The sequence below is a fragment of the Anthonomus grandis genome, chromosome 5 (assembly GCF_022605725.1).
Source record: "Anthonomus grandis grandis chromosome 5, icAntGran1.3, whole genome shotgun sequence".
NCBI classification, from domain to species: domain Eukaryota; kingdom Metazoa; phylum Arthropoda; class Insecta; order Coleoptera; family Curculionidae; genus Anthonomus; species Anthonomus grandis.
Window position 1 is genome coordinate 6,290,133 of NC_065550.1, and position 22,255 is coordinate 6,312,387.

The 22,255-nt window shown below is 32.5% G+C and overlaps 4 protein-coding genes across 4 annotated transcripts in view; 1 reads left to right on the forward strand and 3 right to left on the reverse strand.

The window, feature by feature from the left end:
* The window catches only part of LOC126736894 (protein farnesyltransferase subunit beta), a 56,076-nt gene extending 49,137 nt beyond the window's left edge, over positions 1–6,939 (reverse strand). The window contains exon 1 of the mRNA XM_050441516.1: positions 6,750–6,939. Within this exon, the coding sequence (XP_050297473.1) occupies positions 6,750–6,920 (171 nt within the window). The 5' untranslated portion in view covers positions 6,921–6,939. The remainder of the gene's footprint in view (positions 1–6,749) is intronic.
* The window catches only part of LOC126736891 (unc-112-related protein-like), a 455,221-nt gene that overhangs the window by 235,783 nt on the left and 197,183 nt on the right, over positions 1–22,255 (reverse strand). The window lies entirely within an intron of this gene.
* LOC126736889 (serine/threonine-protein kinase D3) overlaps positions 15,289–22,255 on the forward strand; it is a 118,273-nt gene continuing 111,306 nt past the window's right edge. Inside the window, exons 1-3 of the mRNA XM_050441507.1 lie at positions 15,289–15,336; positions 15,762–15,940; positions 15,994–16,138. Coding sequence (XP_050297464.1) covers positions 15,809–15,940; positions 15,994–16,138 — 277 coding nt within the window. The 5' untranslated portion in view covers positions 15,289–15,336; positions 15,762–15,808. The remainder of the gene's footprint in view (positions 15,337–15,761; positions 15,941–15,993; positions 16,139–22,255) is intronic.
* Positions 19,734–21,284, reverse strand: LOC126736904 (uncharacterized). The gene is made up of 2 exons (XM_050441535.1): positions 20,757–21,284; positions 19,734–20,689 (listed from the first exon to the last, which is right to left on the reverse strand). The coding sequence occupies exons 1-2, from the start codon at positions 21,121–21,123 to the stop codon at positions 20,190–20,192; spliced, it is 867 nt and encodes a 288-aa protein (XP_050297492.1). The 5' UTR covers positions 21,124–21,284; the 3' UTR covers positions 19,734–20,189.

Below are 22,255 nucleotides of genomic sequence, written 5' to 3' on the forward strand. Positions count from 1 at the left end.
GGAAAGGAACTTAGAGATGTCTGGAAATAAAAAGTGTGGAGCCTGCTCTTTGGCTTTGGGTGATGATGAAAAACTATTTATTGCATGCGACAGCTGTAGAACTAGAATCCACCTAGTAGAAAAATGCTCTGGTTTGTCTTCTTCTGAAATTCGAGCTGTTGTGTTGCAGAAAAGACTGCTTATGTATTTTTGTGACACATGCCGTGATGCTTTTAAAAGTGTTCCTATATTTGTCCGTAAATTTGCTCAGATGGAAGAAGAAATAAACTATCTTAAAAATAAGATTGTTACTTTGGAGAATAGTAAATCCTAAGACATTCCCAATTCAGTTTGTTATGAGGTCCAACAGCGTTTGGAAAGAGCAAATAATCTTATGATTTACAATGTTCCAGAATCTACATCGACTAATTTGAACGATCGTATATTACACGACAAAAATCTGGTTCAAGAGGTATTCCAGAAGCTAGGTCTGCAGCAAGAAGTTGCAACCATAAGTCGTGTACTTAGGGTAGGTAAAGTTTCTAATCGCACTAGACCGGTTAAACTGATATGCACTGCTACTACTGTTAAGACGGCCCTTAAATGTAAGGGTAAGCTTCGTGGGATGCCATACAAACTGTCTAATGACCAGACTAAGATGGAACAGGATGCATATAAGGAATCTAAGAAGTCTTTATTAGATAGAAAATCTGCTGGTGAGGAAAACCTGATTATTCAGTATCGTAGAGGTGTTCCAGTGGTTGTAGAGTCCAAACAAAAAAACTTGCTTCAACCCCATTAACTGTGTTTTACCAAAATGTTGGAGGTCTTCATACGAAGATTCAACCATTACTCAGTAGTATTATGTCCTGTTCTTATGATATAATTATATTGGTGGAGAGCAATTTGAATGACAGTATTGTAGATGCTGAACTGACGTGCAAGGGTTTCAGGGTCTTCAGATGTGACAGAAGCTGTCGAACTAGCAGTAAGTTGAGTGGAGGTGGTATTCTGATATTTGTCAGTGATAGTATACAATCACAGTGCATTTCTATTCAAGAGAACCGTATTGAGCAAATTCTGATTCTATGCCAGTGTAATGGGACTAAGTTCATTATTGGTGGTGTTTATATACCTCCACAATCACCTCGGGATACTTATATCTGCCATTGTCAAACCATGGAGTGTGTTACTACTCAATATGCCAACCTAAATGTATATCTGTTTGGAGATTACAACCTACCAAGGGCTGCATGGGGCAATGATGAGCATGGTCTCCTGGTTCAATGCCCAAGAGGTGACCCAGCTTTAGATGTTGCACAAAGATTTGGTTATTTAAAATTTTATCAATGTAACTTGATTCCTAATCATAGAAATGTATTTTTAGATTTGGTTTTTTCTAATGTTAAGGATTTAAATGTTCTTAAAGCTTCTGACCCTCTTTTCGAAGCTAATTTTCATCATATTGGATATGAGTGTCATTTGGATATTTCAACAGCAAATAACTCAATTTCTTCAAATCTAGCTTATGAAGAATTTTTTTATGATTTCCGAAGCGGTAACTACAATGAGCTTAATATCTTTCTCTCCTCAATTAATTGGAACGAGTGTTTACCTCATAGTGATCTTAACTTATCAATCAGCGTTTTTTATGAATATCTCTCTATGGGGATTGCATATTTTATTCCTTTAAAGAAATATAGAACTTCCTCATTTCCTAAGTGGTTCTCCCCTGAACTTAGAAAGTTAACTAGGAACAAAAGGAGTGCTCATTCATTATATATGAGAGATAATACAGACGAAAAGTATATAAAATTTTCTCGCCTTAGGTCTGAATGCAAACGTATGTCTGATTTGTGCTTCCGACAATATATTGAAGGGATAGATTCTGGCTTACAGAATGACCCTAAATCATTTTGGAAGTATATCAATGATAAGAGGTCCAATTATACCCTTCCCAATACGCTCTTTTATGGTGACAAGCAAGCGTCCAGTGGTTTGAATATTGCAAACATGTTTAAAGAATTTTTCCAAACTGTTTATTCTCCTGGTATTGATAATAATCAGCTGCAAAATGCTCCCGCTAATGGTTTAAATTTAAACATTACTAAGATCTTAACATATGATATATTTGAAGGTATTAGCTCACTCCCTAACAAGATTACTGCAGGCCCAGATGGGATTCCGAATTTTCTCTTGAGGAAGTGTGTATGTACTCTTGCCATTCCTTTATCTTTGTTATTTAATGCTTCCTTACAAACATCCACATTTCCAATTGCCTGGAGGGAAAGTTTTATTGTGCCGTTGTTTAAAGCTGGCCGTCGGGATGTCATAGATAATTATAGAAGTATTTGCATTCAATCTTCAATACCTAAACTTTTTGATAGCCTCATAGCTAATCAACTTTCTTGGTTATGCAAAGGCTTAATATCAGATTCACAGCATGGGTTTTGCAAGAATAAGTCTACTGCCACTAACTTGATCTGTTACCAATCTGATCTTATGAGTAAATTAGAGGATCATAAACAAATTGATTCTATATACACCGATTTTAGTAAGGCGTTTGATCGTGTTGATCATCAAATTCTTCTGTCAAAACTGATCTCCGTAGGGTTTCATGTTGATTTTGTGAGTTGGATTAAGAATTCTTTAACTGGCCGTATTCAAAGGGTCAGGGTAGGTGGACATCTTTCTGATCCTATCAGCGTAACATCAGGTCTCCCTCAGGGAGGGCATACATCACCCTTATTATTTAATTTATTTATTAATGATATAGTTAACTGTTTCCTGTATAGTCAGTGTTTGATGTTTGCAGACGACTTAAAATTTTGGAGGGTGGTTGGTAGTATTGTGGATCAAGAATTACTACAAGCAGATATGGATCGCCTAAATAATTGGTGTGAACAAAACAATCTTCATTTAAATGCTAGGAAATGTTGTGTTATTAGTTTCACTCGCAGGATCAACCGGTTTCAATCTAACTACTTCATTAATAATGAGCCACTGAATTATGTTGCATCTATTAAGGATTTAGGAGTTATTTTTGATGAGAAACTCACATTTATTGATCATATTAATTCAATTTCTATAAAAGCATCAAAATTGCTAGGGTTTGTTATGAGAAACCGTTCATATTTCTCAGTCTCTTCAACAAGAAGGGTTTATTGCTCCCTAGTAAGAACTATATTGGAGTACTGCTCTGTAGTTTGGTCTCCATACCACCAGATTCATATCGATGCTTTAGAAAGAGTTCAACATAAATTCCTGAGATATTGTGCTCATAGAACTTTAACTGTCATTGAGAACCATGACTATTCTTATATTGAAAATCAATTATCTATTCCGACACTGTCGCAACGCCGTAATATTTCTGGTGCTAGTTTTATATATAAGATCGTTAATAGGCTTATTGATTGCCCTGATCTGTTGGGTCGCATACGATTTAATGTTCCTCATCACGGGTTGCGCCATAATGTAACCTTTAACATTCCAATCCACAGAACATCCTATGGAATTAACAATCCTATGGATAGGTATATGAATTTGTTAAACAATTCGAATATTGATGTGTTTAACATAAGTTCCTTAATGCATCTAAAGAGGTCACTTACTTCATAATTGTGCATAAAGTTTTGTATTTACATTCTTGCATATAAATTTTTAAGGTTGTTTCTAGTATATGTAGTATAGGTGTTTTTTACTTTAGTATTAATTTTTTAAGTAGGTTTAGATTATGAAAGTTGTTTATGTAAATATTATTGCTTTGTAAAATTTACAGTTAATGGGGTTTTCCCGTATTATGAATAAATGAAATGAATAAATGAAGATAACAATATTCTATATATAATTTCCGAATACAACTACTCATTATTAAAAGGCTTTAAGTCTTTAATATGCCATTTACCGGCATTAGAACCATCTTCATTAGACAAAATATAAACCAGATTTGTACATACATGGGAACTAGTTTAGAGGTAAACTTATCAACAGTGCTAGATAAAACTTTATTCCTACGCCAAACATGATCACCTACATTAAATGAGACATCTCTCTTACGCAGGTTGTAAGCTTTAGAGTTTCTCTCATAGGCAGTATGAAGTTTATTTTTTACTTCTGTAAATATCTCTTTCAAACCTTTCAGGTTTTCAGCATAAGTGTTCCTATCTCCTGGGCAAATTTCCTGATCAATCTGAATATCCAAATTAATGTTCTTATAATAATTTCCTGATAAAGGAATATGCCTCCCATAAACTAAAAATGAAGGGGTAAAGCCAGTTACTTCATGCTTCGAAGTATTTATTGCTTGAAAACATCTTGTCGAACTTGCATTGTCTTATTTATTTAATGTAACACGACGTTTCGGTTGGTAAGTCGTTTTCGTGTTACATTCGTGTTACGTTTTCGTGTTACATTAAATAAATAAAACAATGCAAGTTCAACAAGATGTTTTCACGGTACCATTGTCTACCACCTTCAAAAAACGTATTTATTGCTTGTTGAATTCTTGGTATATGTTTGTCCCAATTATCATGTGAATCTATATAACTACATATAGCAGTTCCAGTTGTACGATTAGTTTTTTCAACAAAGTTACATTGTGGTGAATAAAAAGGATTAAATCTGATATTGAAATTATACATTCTACTAAGATTTGCAAAAGTTTTAGATGTAAACTGACTGCATTATCGCTAATTAGTAAAGATGGAGGACCATGCACTGAAAATACTCTATCTTTCAATATATGTTCAATATATTGTGATTTTGAACTTCGCAAAGGAAAAATCATAGTATATTTTGAAAACCAACAGGAAACCACAAAAATCCACTTATTCCCTTTCTTAGATCTGGGAAAAGGTCCCATAAGACCTACAGCAATAACCTGAAATGGATATGAAACATTTTTCTCCTTACCCATCAAACCCATAGTAAAAACATCTTGTCGGACTTGCATTGTCTTATTTATTTAATGTAACACGACGTTTCGGTTGGTAAGTATCTCCAACCGTTTTACACTTGATAACGGTTGGAGATACTTACCAACCGAAACGTCGTGTTACATTAAATAAATAAGACAATGCAAGTCCGACAAGATGTTTTCACTGTACCATTGTCTACCACCTTCAAAAACAAACCCATAGTAGCAGTATTACTAGTCTTTTGAGCACCACAAACGAAACAATTTTTAAAGAATTTCAAATCATCCTGGCGCATTTTTGCCATATAATAGTATTCCTGGATTCGATTTACGGTTTTTAGAAAACCAAAGTGTCCACATTCAGGGGGACTATGACAAGAATTTATTAACTCAGTCCTTTGAGGTTTTGGTACAAACATTTTCCATTCGGGAAGATTTACCTTCATAGGGAGTCGATTTGGAATAAATTTAAAAACATAGTCTTTTTCTACCTTCCAATGGGGATAATTTTCTGGCTGAGCTATAATCTTTTGACGCAAGTTATCAAAATAAATATCTATTCTGTCTATATCAACCTCTCCAATCACCATTTCATTACTTAAAGAGTTATGATTATCTTCTATTTCTTGAGAGTTATGTAATTGAGACAATGGATAACATTCTGAGAACCTTTCCTATGAACCAAATCAAAGGTATGTTGTCTCATATGGATAGACCAACGAGCTAATTTACCACTGGGATTCTTTAACGAACTTAACCACAACAAGCTATAGTGATCAGTGATAACTGTTAATTTGACTCCTTCAATATACGGACGAAACTTTTCAATATTAAGAAGGCCACCAAATGATGGTTGTTATAAACTGTATATGGTTATACACCATACATTATTTAGAAGACCATATGTTATGTCCCTATATATGTCCAAGATTTTAAATGCAGAGCTGGATGAAATGTTAAAACTGGGTGTTATGGAACCTTCTAAAAGTTCTTGGTGTTCACCAGTGCTTCTGGCCAAAAAACCACATGGAGAAATGCGGTTTTGTTTTGATGGTTGTCCTCTTAATGATAATACAAAATCTGATAGTTATCCATTGCCCAATATAGATAGAATTTTAACCTCGCTTCGAAATGCCAAATATATTACATCAATAGATCTCAGGAAAGCATTCTGGCAGATTCCTCTTGATGAGTCCTCTAAGGAAAAAACAGCATTTGCGGTGATTGGTAGGAGTCTTTTCCAGTTTGTTACTATGCCCTTTGGACTTGAGAATGCTGCTCAAACTCAACAGCATCTTGTGGATGCTATTTTTGGTCCTCAATATGAACCAGGTGGAGGAAACAAGGTGAACCAGGTGAATCAGGTGGAGGTATATAAGAGTTAGAAATATAAAAGTATTTTTGTGTAAATATGTAGCTTTTTTAAGTTGTAATTTTTAAATAAAGTGATCACTTTATTATCAATTTTTAGCTAAGTTAACATTATATTAGGATAGCTTCAATTGTATTGGGATTTCCTACTTGAATAAAAGAATAAATATTTTTTGCTTTTTTATTTTTGCTATAATTTTGTTAATTTCCTCATCATTGATTTGTTATATTCTTTATAATTGCCGCTTCTTATTATCATGTATTTGTCTGTAGCTGTATTTTATTTTACTCTTGTATGTTGGCTCTGTGGTTCAAATAAATAAATAAAATAAATATTTATATTTATGGAAATTTGTGTAATTGGTGGTACTTATACTCTCATATTATAAGTAGCACTTTAAAACTTTAACTATGATTGTGACCTTTTATAAAGCAGGCATAAAGCACATAATTACTTTAAAATAACAATTTTGAATTTTAGTACCTGTTCCTGTGTGGTTTTCGTCGAGTCTATCCCCTGTTCAGTCCGGTTATCTCTAATATCGTTAATGTTTCTCAGTTCCAAAGAACCTTCCATAATTTTAAATATGTAAAAACGTTGATAAAAAATAAAACTTAAAAATATTCGGATTTTCTTTCCAAAATTCGATAACATAACCCTAAATAAAAACAGGTCCTCTACCAACCGACATCTGTCATTTCACTTGCGATGTTGCCGTCTCATCCATTTTTTTTGTATAAGGGCTGTATGACTACGAAGGGCTAGTACGTATGCCAAAGAGCGCATATTTACGCAGAGATTTTGGTTAATGTTGTAACTATTTGTTTATTATTTATTTTAAGGATCTGCATCATTTTCTTGATACAAATCCGGTAGGGTATACCGGGTTTGTTAGAAAATACGGGTTGCTTGGTTAACGGGAAGAAATTATTATTCAAATTCAAAAATGCTTTATTGTATAAAGAGTGTATTACACCTTCATTTAATAAAAGAAAAGACGTCTATTTTTGTCAGCGAGGAACTTACCAACTAAGGAAAGTTATGCACCAATGACAAAACGGCGAAAAGTCTCAAGGAAAAAATTCTCTTTAAAAACTCTATTAGCGTTATTGCACATTACATACAGACTACAGAGGTGAATATAAGAGTATATTCGTATTTGCCTAGCTACAGTAAAAGGTTTTAGTATTCCTAGAATTTAATCGTGGTACACAAAAATTTAATTTATCTAGCAATTCAGAACAGTCAATACACTCCGAATTCTATGCAACAACACAACTGAGGCTTTGTTTCTCCTAAATTCAAGTGATTCCACGGAGAATCGAGTTAAAAGCAGATTATATGAAATGCCCTGTGTAGGGTAAAAACCATCAACTTGAAAGGATAGATACTTAAGAAACTTTCGTTGAATTTTTTTCATCGAATACTTATGAATACTTATGAATTTCATAGTAAGGGCTCCATATAACAGAAGCGTATTCAAGTTTAGAACGTACAAAGCTAAAAAATAATGTTTTTATTGTTTCTATATTATTAAAACCCCGACAGTTGCGTACTATAAAGCCCAGTGCCCTACCAGCGCTATCAAAGACAGACTCTACCTGATCCACAAAGGTTAATTTAGGGTCAAAGAGTACACACAAATCCGAAATGGATTCACACCGATTTAGATTTGTTGATGAACTATTTAAATTCAATTGGATTTTTTTTCCGTGAAAAAGTAAGCACTTTACATTTCGAGACATTAAGATTTAATTTGTTTTTAGTGCACCACAAACCAATACAATTCAAGTCGCTCTGCAAGGAATAACAATCATGTATGTTTACGATTCTGGAAAATATCTTGAGGCCATCGGCAAATAGGAGTTTCTTATTGATAAGGATTAATCATTAATAATAATTAAATCATTTATAAATACCAGAAAGAATAACGGTCCCAAGTTAGAGCCCTGTAGCACCCCCGAAGATGCAATATATTTAAGTAAACGAAAGCCCCTGTGAAAAACATATTGTTTTCTGCCTAACAAATAACTTTCAAATAAAAAGTTAAAGTCAGATGAAAAACCATAGCTTTGAAGTTTTTTTTAAAAGAAGACTATGATCCAATCGATCAAAAGTGTTAGAAAAATCCAGGTAAATTATGTCTACTTGGCTTTGTTTGTCCAATGCTTCCGCTATACAGTAACCGCCTAAAGTTCCGCATAAATTCGATAGAAATTAGAGACATGATTTTATGAAATATAGGCGAAATTCCAAGCAAGTTTCGTATAACACACTTTATCTCAAAACTCAACTGTTTCAGAAATATTTACATTTAACCAACAAGAAAGCAAGTAAGTACGTCTATTTAGAAATTAAGATAAAATGGAGGATAAAATGTTATAAACTGTGAAAACTCTTATTAATGTATCAAGTGTTCAAACTGATCCTCATTTACTTCTTGGCAGAAAGCAAGACGGTTTACAAACTCATGTAAAACACTACCAACTATTTCGGGTGATATACGTCTAATTTCATATCTAATTCCATTTTTCAAATCTTCTACGTTGTTTGGCTTCTCAATATTTTACTTTTCAGGTACCCCCATAGAAAATACTCGCAGGGATTTAGGTCTGGTGACCTGGCCGGCCACTCTATTGGCCCTCTTCGTCCTATCCATCTTCCTGGGAACACTGTATCCAAGTAATTACGGACATCTCGAAAGAAATGTGGCGGTGCGCCGTCTTGCTGAAACCACAAATTATCTGTCGGGACAGCAGGGTCTTGTTCGTCTGGGTATAGGGCAACCAAAGCAGGGATAAGATCTTCTTGAAGAGAATTCAAATAGCGTTGTCCTGTTCAGTTTTCTTCGAAATAGTATGGCCCTATTACTTTATTTTCCATGATATCAGCCCAAATAATAATAGATTTACGGTACTATGTATGAGCCTCTGTTGCCCAGTGTGGATTTAACACCGACCAGTACCGACAATTTTGCCGATTTACGACACCGTTTAAACAAAAAGTTGCTTCATCTGAAAACAAAACTCGGCTGACTGACGACTGAAAACTGACGGCTATTATTGCAAATGTTCATTATTTGCTCGCAAAATTGGTTTCTTCGATCAGGATCGTCGTCATTTAATTCGTGTATTAGTCTAATTTTGTAAGGGTGGTATTTATTTGCTTTTAAGATGGGTCTTACTGACGTTCCGGCTATATTATTATCAACTGAAATTTGTGAAGTTGCATTGTTTGGATTTTCTTCGACGGAGAGCAGAACGTTTAATTTTGTTTCTTCAGAAATTTTTGGACGACCTGATCTTGGCAAATCCCTAACATGACCTGAAGTTATGAATTTGTGCTCTATTCTACCAACTGTTGACTGAGAAATAGGATGGTTTGGGTATTTGGCATCAAACAGTTCACTTACTTCTTTTTGCGTGCGCACTCGATTCCCGTACCCTAGCATCATCAAAATTTCTATTCGTTGGGTGTCCGTTAAATTAGCTATAATTTATTCTGATAAAAAGTATTAATTTTCGAACTGACAGTGACATTCGAAAATGGAGATTCTTTACAAGTGCAACCATGGAAATAGAAACAATTGGCAGTATTTATTACATTATTTTTATCTTCGATTTTACCTTAATTTGTAAATAGACGTACTTATTTGTTTTCTTGTTATTTAAATGTAAATATTTCTGAAACAGTTGAGTTTTGAGATAAGGTGTGTTATACGAAACTTGCTTGAAATTTCGCCTATATTTCATAAATGCAATAAAAAATATAGCATTCCATTTAAAAAAATGACCGATGACGTCATATCTTTTTTTTTGTTCAAAAATTATACAAAATTTTATGTGAAATAATGCGCAACTTAAAATAAAAATCGACGGGTTCGAGCGTTTTCTCAAGAAATCATGTCTCTAATTTTTATCGAATTTATGCGGAGCTTTAGGCGGTCACTGTATACTGAGTTACAAGGGTCAAATTTGTAACCGCCGATCTTCCTTTTAAAAAACCATGTTGATATTCCGATAAATCTTTTGAGATAAATGGTTGAATGCGTAAGACAAGAATTTTTTTTAGTACTTTAGCAAAGTTACACAGAATGGAAATTGGTCTGTAGTTTTCAATAGACTCAATTCTATCTTTACCAGGGGCACAATTATTTGTTAAACTTTTAATTTGATTGATAAGCTCATTTGATGTGACTGGAGTGAGTGACATAGAATTAGGTATATATTGTAGGAGTTACCCCACATCAGATGAGCTGCATTTCAGCAGCCATTTTTCAGCAGCCATTTTTCCCCCAGATTTGCAAAGTACTTGTTACAGTAATTGGTTATTCCAGTTTTCTTCAATTATTACCTCATGTTCATTTGCTATGCATTTCAGCGTTAGACTAAGCCTTTTTTTCATTTGCAGCATCTTTTATTATTTTATAGATTTGTCTAGTATTGTTCATGTTCCCCAATATCTTTTTATAGTAATGAGTTTTAGCTTGATGAATTGTTTTGTTTAAAATGTTCCGATATGTGGAGTATTTTTGTCTGAGATTTTGGTTGTTTTTATTTTTAAGAGTTTGTTATTTTAATTTGTCTCTATGTTTGATTAAACATATAATACCATATGTAATCCAAGGTTTATTTTTTTTATATTTTTTATGATAACAAGTTTTTGTTGTTTTACAGTTCAGGTAAAGTACTAAAAGTTTTAAAAAACTTATTATAAGCCAACTCTGTGACCTAAGCAACTGTTACATGCTCCCAGGTTTCAATTTACAGTAATTTAACAAATTGATCATCGTTATATGAGATATAATTTTGATGGTCAAATGTTGGTATTTGTTGGTTTTCATCTATGTTAAGCCATATGTCCAAATAAAGGGGAAAGTGGTCCGTTAAATCAGTTTCCAGTACAATACCATTATAGTTAAGATGGTTAGTCCTTAACTTGTTTTTAATAGAAATATGGCCTATACCGGTTTGAGTGTCTGATGTTACTCTATTAAATGATTTAATATAAGGTTCAAATCTTACGGAAGACAATAGTGTTAAATATCTATTAACAGAGGGATTCGTTGGTTTGCGAATATTAAAATTTATGTTTCCTAGAAAAACACTAAAATTATCATTACTGTTATTTAAGTTTGATAATTATATCTCAACGTTAGACAAGAACAAGTCATCATTTGATGCTGGAGACCTATAACATGGCATAATTGCAAAATTTACCCCATTTAAAACAAAAGTAGTAGTACTAATGCATACTTTACTAAGGGGTAAAGTAGTATGTAAGACACTAAAATTAATACACCTATTTAAAAAAGCCAAAACTCCATCATTTTGATTAATTCGATAGTGTGTTTCTATATGTAGCTATTTACAAAATGCTTTATATTTAGGAAAGACAAAATAAAGTTTAATAGGCTGTATCAAATCAAATCTATAAAAAAAACATATTTTAATAAAACTCTTTTTATTTATATATTTTTTATTTGAATAAAATAAAAAAAATCTTATAATGACCCAGATTTTCGAAAAACATAAATAATAACTTATTTAAACAGGAAAAATGCAGATAGCCATATTTGGCACATAATACTTTCTCAAAGTTGTAGTGATGCGAAAAGCTATAAACTTAAAGAACTAATTCTAAACATAATAATGAAAGATTAAAATAATTATTAATAACATTATTGTAAGAAAAAGTCTTGGCCCTCAGGGTCATTTACATCTGGAACCACCGTTTCATCCTCATCAATGGTTTCGTCACTACCTAGCAAACTTGTAAAAAAGAGCCGACACACTTCCAAAATTGCAAATGTCTTTTAAATGTTTCAGCTTTAATGCTGAAATTTTCCACTTTTCCTCGTGTAAGGGTTTGAGACATTTTTCCATGGAAACAACTGTCACTCGTCTTCCTCGAATGCCTTTTCATACCTAATCCACTTAATTTGATGCCAATTAACCACATTCCCATCTTGATCCTTGTTTCGGTTGATCATAATTAGCTTTGCCAGGGTTTTCCAGTCAACAAAAGCTATGTCTTTTTTTTTGAAAAACTTCGTACTTAGGGTGATTTTTTTTTGCATTCCGAGCAATGGTTACCCATTCATGCGGCAAATAAACTGGGACATTTTTGGATGCAATTTCAATTCTTGCGTGCATTGAATCGCATTCCATCCATCGCATGGGCCACAAAATAATAAATTTGCAGCAAATTTACTTTGATTTCCGTGTTAGCAGATTCATACGCTGTACATGTTGGACATTGATCCTTTCGAGGCTTATGGAATGATAGATTAAAATGAGAATTAAAAATATGGAGATAGAATGACTCCTTTAAATATTCCATATTTTCTTTGGTACAATCTTCTTGGTATAACCTGTGCATCTGCTTTAGTCTCAATTTTGGATCCAAGTACATTTTTCTTAAGTCTTTTCTGCAGTAATGAGAAGAGACTGTAGGAAATTTCTGAATATGTTGTTTTAAAAAATTTACTGCATCTTCTGATATTTTAGAGGTACCATAACCGCCTCTCTTATCTTTTTTCTGTGGTGTTACTATTTGGGACACGTTTTTTAATGGCAAAATTCAGAAATCCCTTTTTAACACCAAGGGTATTACGTAGCATTGTTCTACATACATTTATTCTAGAATCCTGCAAGAATTGTTGCATGGTTCATCTAAGAACTTGCCTGGAACGTGATTTCCTTTTGAGTTTATATATGGAAGCCCCGAATTCTTATTGTCTCTGCGAACATTTTTTTTCCAAAAAGTAGGACATCTTTTCTTTTTATTTTTTGGTTCAACTGACGTATCTTTTGGTATTTGATTAGTAGTACTTTGATTATTAGTACTTTGATAGTATTTCTAAGTACTACGTAATTGTCTAAGCCACCATCAACTAAAAAAAATATAATTAACACCAAGAGTCATTACTGTTTTTTAACTTTCCTGATTGGTTACTGGGAAGATAGTCTGCATCTTTAATGAAGTCATCTGAACCAAACACAGTTTCAAAAGTAGCTATGTGATTTTAAACATATTTGGACCTCATAAAATAATTTGAAGAGTAGATAGACACTTTAAATGTTGTGTTATTAGTTTCACTCGCAGGATCAACCGGTTTCAATCCAATTACTTCATTAATAATGAGCCACTGAATTATGTTGCATCTATTAGGGATTTGGGAGTTATTTTTGATGAGAAACTCACATTTATTGATCATATTAATTCAATTTCTGTAAAAGCATCAAAATTGCTAGGGTTTGTTATGCGAAACTGTTCATATTTCTCAGTCTCTTCAACAAGAAGGGTTTATTGCTCCCTAGTAAGAACTATATTGGAGTACTGCTCTGTAGTTTGGTCTCCATACCACCAGATTCATATCGATGCTTTAGAAAGAGTTCAACATAAATTCCTGAGATATTGTGCTCATAGAACTTTAACTGTTATTGAGAACCATGACTATTCTTATATTGAAATTCAATTATTTATTCCAACACTGTCGCAACGCCGTAATATTTCTGGTGCTAGTTTTATATATAAGATCGTTAATAGGCTTATTGATTGCCCTGCTCTGTTGGGTCGCATACGATTTAATGTTCCTCATCACGGGTTGCGCCATAATGTAACCTTTAACATTCCATTCCACAGAACATCCTATGGAATTAATAATCCTATGGATAGGTATATGAATTTGTTAAACAATTCGAATATTGATGTGTTTAACATAAGTTCCTTAATGCATCTAAAGAAGTCACTTACTTCATAATTGTGCATAAAATTTTGTATTTACATTCTTGCATATAAATTATTAAGGTTGTTTCTAGTATATGTAGTATAGGTGTTTTTTACTTTAGTATTAATTTTTTAAGTAGGTTTAGATTATGACAGTTGTTTATGTAAATATTATTGCTTTGTAAAATTTACAGTTAATGGGGTTTTCCCGTATTATGAATAAATAAATGAATTAATAAATAAATAGATATAGCCCCTTTTGGAACTATTAGAAATCCTTATTTTCAACAAGGCTATGTAAATAGCTCAAAAATACAATTTTTGAAGATAGCCACATTTGGAACCAAACCATCGAATTCTACTATTGTTATAAACTCTTTTAAATCCCGGAATTGTAAAATTTTTAATATTTTCGATTTTACGTGTTTCTCCCATAACAATTAGATCCAAATTTTTGAGATTAAAACCCTCAAGAAAAATTTAAAACTGATCAAAATTTTTATGAACACTGCGGATATTTATATGACAACCCTAAGTAGATGTTTCTTCTACTTTATGACCATAAAAATTTCTTTAAATTGTTCCTTATTAAAGCGACTATTTATATTATATCCAATTTCATTCCTTTCTAAATCATTTAAAATACTTAATTCTGAAATATCCATAATATTAGTTAAGTTGTTGTTTACAAACTAAATATACCTATTTGCTATAATCTATCCTACTCTTTAAAATATTCAATTGATATTTATAAGGACACTCAAAGTCACTAGCAGCATGTGAAATATTATAATTTGTTTTAAATATGTTATTCGATTTTATACAATTTTTACACTTTTTATTCAATTAACTGACTTAAATGGTACAAGATTAAGTCTTGTTTAAATGTATAAAAGTGACATTTTATTACTAAAAGGGTAACTCTATGGTTAAAGTTAAAGTTAACTTTTGAAAAATATTTATAATACGGGTCCTAATTTTGAAACTTGGGTTTTTTTTGTACCGGTTAATTCTGAAACGTTTCGGTTACTGCCGGTACAATCTAGTGTATCCGCTGGTAAATTCTGAAAAGCGCCCTTTATAATCGTTGCATTAGACGTCACTAACTTCAGATGTTACTGTCAAAGTCAATTTATGAAATTTATGTTATCGTTTGTCAAGGTCATCAGGTTCTTAAAATTAGTGGTCAATATGCATAGGATTTCCTATGTTTTTTCAAAAGTTTAACCCAAAAAGACTTAAAACTAAAACTGAATAAACTGCAGGAGTTCTCTGAAGATATACTGCAGGAGTTCTATGGTATTACTTGAAATCCTTAACAATAGAAAACCCACATGAGGTAAGCAACTTAGCGAACCGCCTCTATTAAATCCCAGAGTTCAAATAACGGTACTGCAAATGCCCCAAATGTTTTTGTATTAAAATCACTTTTTATTGTTTTTGTTGTCGTTAATTTTGCTCGGATTTATAAGATTCTATTAGTGTTTTCATCTGAATAGAGCACATCTTTCAGTAGTGTTTAGTAAGGCATTAATATGACTTGATTTTGGTGCTCATTAGCTTAAACTTTCTCATTTGATTGATTTTTTTAAAAGAAAACTCGTTTTGTTTTCCCTATTTAATTATACCGCGTAACTCTTACTCCTTTCCAATAAATTTCCAACTGAATTATATTGTAATAGTTAAACCTAAAGGAAAAGAATAACTGCAATATTTGCCCTGTATCTAAAACAATATGTTGTGCAAAAATTAGTATATTTTTAGTCAGTAAGGTCATCTGAATCAGTTCAGTGACTAGGGCAACTGCTAATATGGAGGACCATGGACCAGAGGTTACCTTTTTGTTCCAGTTTGGGTTTATTAGAGATGCAGTCACTGTTCCACAAAATACTCTAAACTTAAAAACTATTAAGGATTTGGCTTGTGACTTCCTCAATTCTAAGGTAAATAAAACATGAACCAAAAGTTATCAGTTTTCAAACAAAGTTCTTTACAGGTTCCCGATCATGGCATCAATAAGTTAGAAGATAGAGTACTCTTGTTCAAACATGAATACAACTCAAGTAACATCCTACAGTTTATTAATTCTGCCTCTGAAATTGTTGATGAGACTCTTATTGAAATTGTTTTGACTGCTAAAGGTAAGATATGATATATAGAATCTATATTATTTAACACAGAGTAAATTATTTTACCCAAAGTTTTTCAAAAAGTTTAGAATACATTTAGTGTTACTCACAGAAATAAAATTTAAAAATTTAGGTATGGTTAAACAAAACTCTTAACACCACATTCACTAAAAGGGTTTGAGTTGAAATTTAATTTATTGAATTGAAACACTTTTATTGAATCTAAACGTGATTTTTTAAAAATGAAATTGAACTTTTTATTCTTACAAAATTTAAATAACTTAGGTATTTATTGAAACAAATCACAAAACAGTGTAAACCTAGAGTAAAACTAACATAAGAAAAAACAAGAAGAAAGAAATAAATAATAAGTAAAGTTTAGTTGTATTCTATTTGGTCATCATCCTCAATGTCTGGATTTTCTGTATTTTTATCCGTGGCTGCTTCTTGTGTGTCTATGATTTTTGTAAATTATTGACTCCAAGGTAGAGGTACATACGGCAATAAATCGAGAATATCCTTTATTTTTGGGAATGGTATTTTAATGGAGGTACTGTACAGTCGTCAATGCTTCATTGGCCAAATTAAAAGAATTAGGATTATAATTTTGTCCCTTGCCTTTTTGTAGTCAATCAATCAAATCCTTTATTAAATCCATAAAACATGTAGTTACAACAATACACATTTTTTATTACCTATGTGAGGTGTGGATTTTGTCAGTAAAAAAAAAATTCTAACTTAATTAAGTATACAATTAAAATATTTATAAAATTTAAAGCATTCAGTCACTTATCCATTCATGTCATGATTTATCAAAATATTAAATTTAAATATAAATAAAAAGGCAAAACGCGAGTACACAAAATTTAAATAACAAGAAAATATAACATTCATTAACAAACAAGTACATTAATCATGCACTAATACACAATACTAGATGAGAGTTTCATTTAAATTTTCAGCCATATACTTATGAAGAGAATAAAAGGCCTTTTCTTGCAGATATATTTTTAGATCTTTCTTTATCTCTTTATCTGATTTTTCTCTGAAGTTTATTGGGAGTTTATTCCAGACATCTAAGATACTATGTACCACATTTTTCTTAACAAATGTAAAATTTGGTTTACAAGTCTTGAAATTGTTTTTGAAGGTTGTAGGCAATGGTACAGTGAAAACATCTTGTCGGACTTGCATTGTCTTATTTATTTAATGTAACACGACGTTTCGGTTGGTAAGTATCTCCAACCATTATCATTTATTTTTTATTTTTTTCGTCAGTTTACACTTGATAACGGTTAGAGATACTTACCAACCGAAACGTCGTGTTACATTAAATAAATAAGACAATGCAAGTCAGACAAGATGTTTTCAAGTCTTGAAATTGTTTTTGAATCTAGTATTATGCGGATGTTGCCCTTTCAGATTCTCAAAAAAGATTTTATTGTCAAGGATAAACGAAACACATTCATAGATATAAATACAATAAAATGTTAGGATGTTATGATTAATAAAATATGGTTTACAGGATTCCTGATAGGGTAAATTGAATACAGTTCTCACTCACCTTTTTTGCAAGATAGGAACTCTTTCAGAGTCCCTCGAGTAGTTTGACTGCCGTTTTAACTTCCAAATTATAACCAGAATGAATATAGAAACCTTGCTTCAAGTTCTTTGTAAATTCAAAGATCTTTCCATCTTTAAACTTAGCTCCAAGCATCTGCACTTTAGTTATTTTCTTTTGAAGATTGGAAAAATTTAAAATCATATTCTGCGTAAGTTGAACAATGGTAAATCGGTTCTTTCAGCGGCATCCTTCAATCATTAACTTATTATTAGTGATCCATGGTATATACAGTGCTATTTCTTATTTCCAGCTCAATGTTCCCAAAATCCCTATCACAAGGAAGGTATGAGTGCCCAGGTATCATGAAGTAGTGTTTAATTTGTGTGAACCGGTCTTTGTGTATAAAGTATAGATTTGACAAAACAAGATTTAAATTTTTGTTTTGTCCAGAACAATTATCACTGAACATAAAAACCTTCTTAAAGTTAACATAAACTTTAGACAAATAATCATACAAGCAGCTGGCAATCTCACATTTCATCTTTCATCCCAAAGATACATCATTGAAGAACCAGTTTTGACATTGTGGATGCAAAATGCCAAAGTTATAGGTTCGTAGTTTCCTTTTGTAAAACTGAAGCCGGCGCGGCGCCGGTCGATTGCTCCGCGCGAGATTGTTGAGTTCGCCCTTACTACCCGCTCGGCTAACGCTGGATTGAAACTCATTTATTTGATAGTGGGTTTATTTTGAAGGCGAAACAAGGGCGAATTCAACATTTCGACCTTTCTATGAAGTAGAAAACGTAATTTAAAATGGTATGACCCAAAAAAAAATGTTGACCCAATGTTGAGTTCGCTCTTACTATCATAAAGGCTGTAATAGATAGTGTGTGGAAGAAATGAAGTGCCTTCTTTTTTGAGCTGAATGTTTTTAAAAACTACATACAACAAAACTACTGATGCAGGTGTGAATATACGCTCATCAGACAAAAGTAGAGAAACATTTAAAAATTAGATTTTATTTGCATATCCGAGAATAATTTAGTTCTATACATAAAGAAAATCAACAATATTTAAAGATTTTATTTCAGTAAAGTAATAAAATATATAATGAAAACCAAAGATTGTATTATAAACAAAATATTCTAGGGACAAAAGTAGAGAAACATAATTTTTTTAATAAAGATTTCAACATAAAACTTATTTCTAAATTAATAAAGTTAATAATATATCTCCTATTGGCAATAACCTCACAACATCAGTTTGGTATGTATTCCAAAAGTTTCATATATTCTAAAGACAAAGACAAAGAACTTTATTGGTGCTAACACAAAAGCTTACAAAGTCAATTAGTTACATATTGGCCAAAAACAAAGGCACACTTACACAAGCTTAACTCTAATGTGCATAGTTTGTAAGGTCAGTAAAGTTATTATTGATATATTCATTGACACTAAAAAAAACTCTTAGTGACAAGATATTTTTTTAACACTACTTTAAACTTATTGATAGGCAATATTCTAATTTGAAGTGGCAAGTTATTTTTTTTTACATTTATTTAGAAGGAACAGTATCCTGTTAACCTTCCCTTTTTATTATTTTTATACTTACACATTTACATAGTTTTAAAGAAGTAGACAAAGTTTATTTTAAGTTCCAAAAAACTGAATTGACAATATTGTAGCAGATTTGCTAGGTTGATACAAAGATAATAATGAACAGAATACACCTAGATAACCTGAATATCTGTAGGTGCAAAGGTCACAACACATACAGGGTGTTTGGGGAAGGGTTAGCCAAACTTGGTGGGCAGATAGATAGGCTCAGATAGAAGATATTTTCTTAATAAATTTGTGTTCTAAAAGTCTCGGGTTTTTTTATATCATTAATTTTGTGTTATTTTCAGGATTTACAAAAAATTATGCCTTTTGACATCTTTAAATTTTTTCAGCATATTTTTCACGTTTTTTTTACATTTGTATTTAGTCTGTAATGTATCCTGAATCTAAAAAAATCAATATCAAGTACAAATAATACCGAAATAATTCGTTTTGAGCTCAAAAAGTTAATACAAGTAGCAAAAAGGTATGAAAGGTAACTTTAACTTGACGCAAAAAAAAACTAAAATCTATCAAGATGTTCAGGCAGTTTTAAAAACATCTCCAGTTAATACTCTTTTCAATGATATACGATGTGTTACACAAAGCCGACTAACTTGCCACAATTCATGACTTTAAAGGAAAATAAAGTAAAAAAAAATATTTTTTAAATTTTATATATTTATTTCAAAATTACAAATGTTGTTAAAACTGCGCTCCCCTGGCTCTTATACATGCCCTACATCGCCGTCGCATTTCTACTGTCGTAAGGCGAAGTCGCATCACTTCTCTGACGGTTAGAAAAGCGGCATTGATTCTTTGAATTAAGTGGTCAGATTGTCAATTTCCACCTTGTACACGAGCTCTTTCGCACGTCCCTATACGTAAAAATCGAGAGGGGTTAAATCAGGGGACTGTGGAGACCATGCGATGGGACCTGCTCTTCCGATCCACGAATTGGAAAAAGTATTGTCCGGAAATTCTCTAACGGCGACCCGATAGTGTGCAGGACATCCGTCATTCTGGAAGACATTCTGGAGTCTTCTTTAAATATGGGTATATCAGCCAATAATTGTGGGAGATCATTTTGTAAAAAATGTAAGTAATTGTCCCCGTTGAGGTTTCTCGGCAAGTAGTGTGGACCGATGAGGTGTCTCCCAATCACACCTGCCCAAACATTAACACTGAATCTTGTTTGGAAAGACATGGCTCTGGTCAAATGCGGATTTACGTTTTTGTTTTCCCAATAATGTAAATTATGTTCATTAAATATCCCCGCACGTGTAAATGTTGATTCATCTGTCCATAAGATGCTTTTTAAAAAGAGTCCATTTTCAACGTCTGCGTGAAGCAAAAAGCGGCAAAATTGTACCCGTCGCTCATAGTCGGCTTGTAGAAGACCTAGAATAGAGTATCACGACGCCAGGAAAAATTGCGGAATTAAGTTGTTGATGTAGTATGAAATTACCTTGCACTGGGGTGTAATGAAAAGGATGCCTTCCTATTGCCTTGATATCTGACCATGCTTTCCATGTAGAAATGTTCAGATCAGTAGCTACTTTCCTTGTACTAGTGGTGGGATCCTCATCGAATGCGCGAATTAGGTTTTCATCTACAGCAACATCATACTGCCTTCGATTGATCCTCGGTTCTTGAAAATTTAGATTGCCTGTTTCCCTTAATCGACGAAAAGTGTTAGCAAAAGTGTTGTGGTGGGGCACACGCCTATTGGGGTATTGCTCCCCATAAATTCTTTGTGCTTCTCGCGTATTACCATTGGCTCTTCCATAAGCAAAGACAATATCGGCGTATTCTTCGGTAGTGTATGCAGCCATTGTGGCGATAATGATACAAAAATAAGGAAAGTCACAAAAACAATATAAAAACTCAATTAACAGTAACAATAACAACAGTATTAACAATAACAATAACAACTACAAAAACGATACAATACTAAATTAACGACTTGGGTACGTAAGAAAGCTAAAAAGTTACACCACGACAAATGACAAATGTCAAATAACAATAACAATATATAGCACATATTGTTGTTATCACAACAACAATCCCATAGCATGTTCCACGATCTCCTCATTTGACCATTCAAAGAATCGATGCCGCTTTTCAAACTGTATCAAACTACAGAAAAGTGATGCGGCTTCGTCTTACGACAGTGGAAATGCGACGGCGACGTAGGGCACGTATTAGAGCCAGGGGAGCGCAGTTTTAATAAAATTTGTAATTTTGAAATAAATACATAAAATTAAAAAAATATTTTTTTTTACTTTATTGTCCTTTAAAGTCATGAATTGTGGCAAGTTAGTCGGCTTTGTGTTATACATCGTATATCATTGAAACGAGTATTAACTGGAGATGTTTTTAAAACTACCTGAAGATCTTGATAGATTTTAGTTTTTTTTTGCGTCAAGTTAAAGTTACCTTTCATAACTTTTTTTGCTACTTGTATTAACTTTTTGAGCTCAAAACGAATTATTTCGGTATTATTTCAATAATACTTCAATAATTTTTTGAAAATCCTGAAAATACACAAAATCAATGATATAAAAAAACCCGAGACTTTTAGAACACAAGTTTATTAAGAAAATATCTTCTATCTGAGCCTATCTACAGTGTGACCCATTTGGTTTCGGGTCACCCTGATAAAAAGTTTATTTTTGGTGCGATTTTGCTCGGGTTTTTTTTAAATGTTAGATCCAGAAAAACTGCATCATTATTACAAAAAAAATTCTGCCATGCAAATTCCAAGGCCTACTAATGTCAGTTTTTAAGGGCCAAATTTTAAGAAACCATGCTAGCCTTTTTTTTAGCAAAAAATTGTGCACACCACTGGATTCGGCATCCCTCAAAACGGCCTTATACCAAATTTCACCAAAAAATATTAAGTAATAACAATTTTATAACAAAAAATAAAAAGGGAAATTATGCATTTATTTACATTTAAAAATG

What these genes read in the sequence shown, in the direction of transcription:
- LOC126736904 (XM_050441535.1), bottom strand. Translation starts at nt 21,123, where the DNA reads ATGGCTGCATACACTACCGAAGAATACGCCGATATTGTCTTTGCTTAT. An exon ending in TCATTACACCCCAGTGCAAG is followed by an intron (nt 20,690 to 20,756) that starts GTAATTTCATAC and finishes ACTCTATTCTAG; the next exon opens with GTCTTCTACAAGCCGACTAT.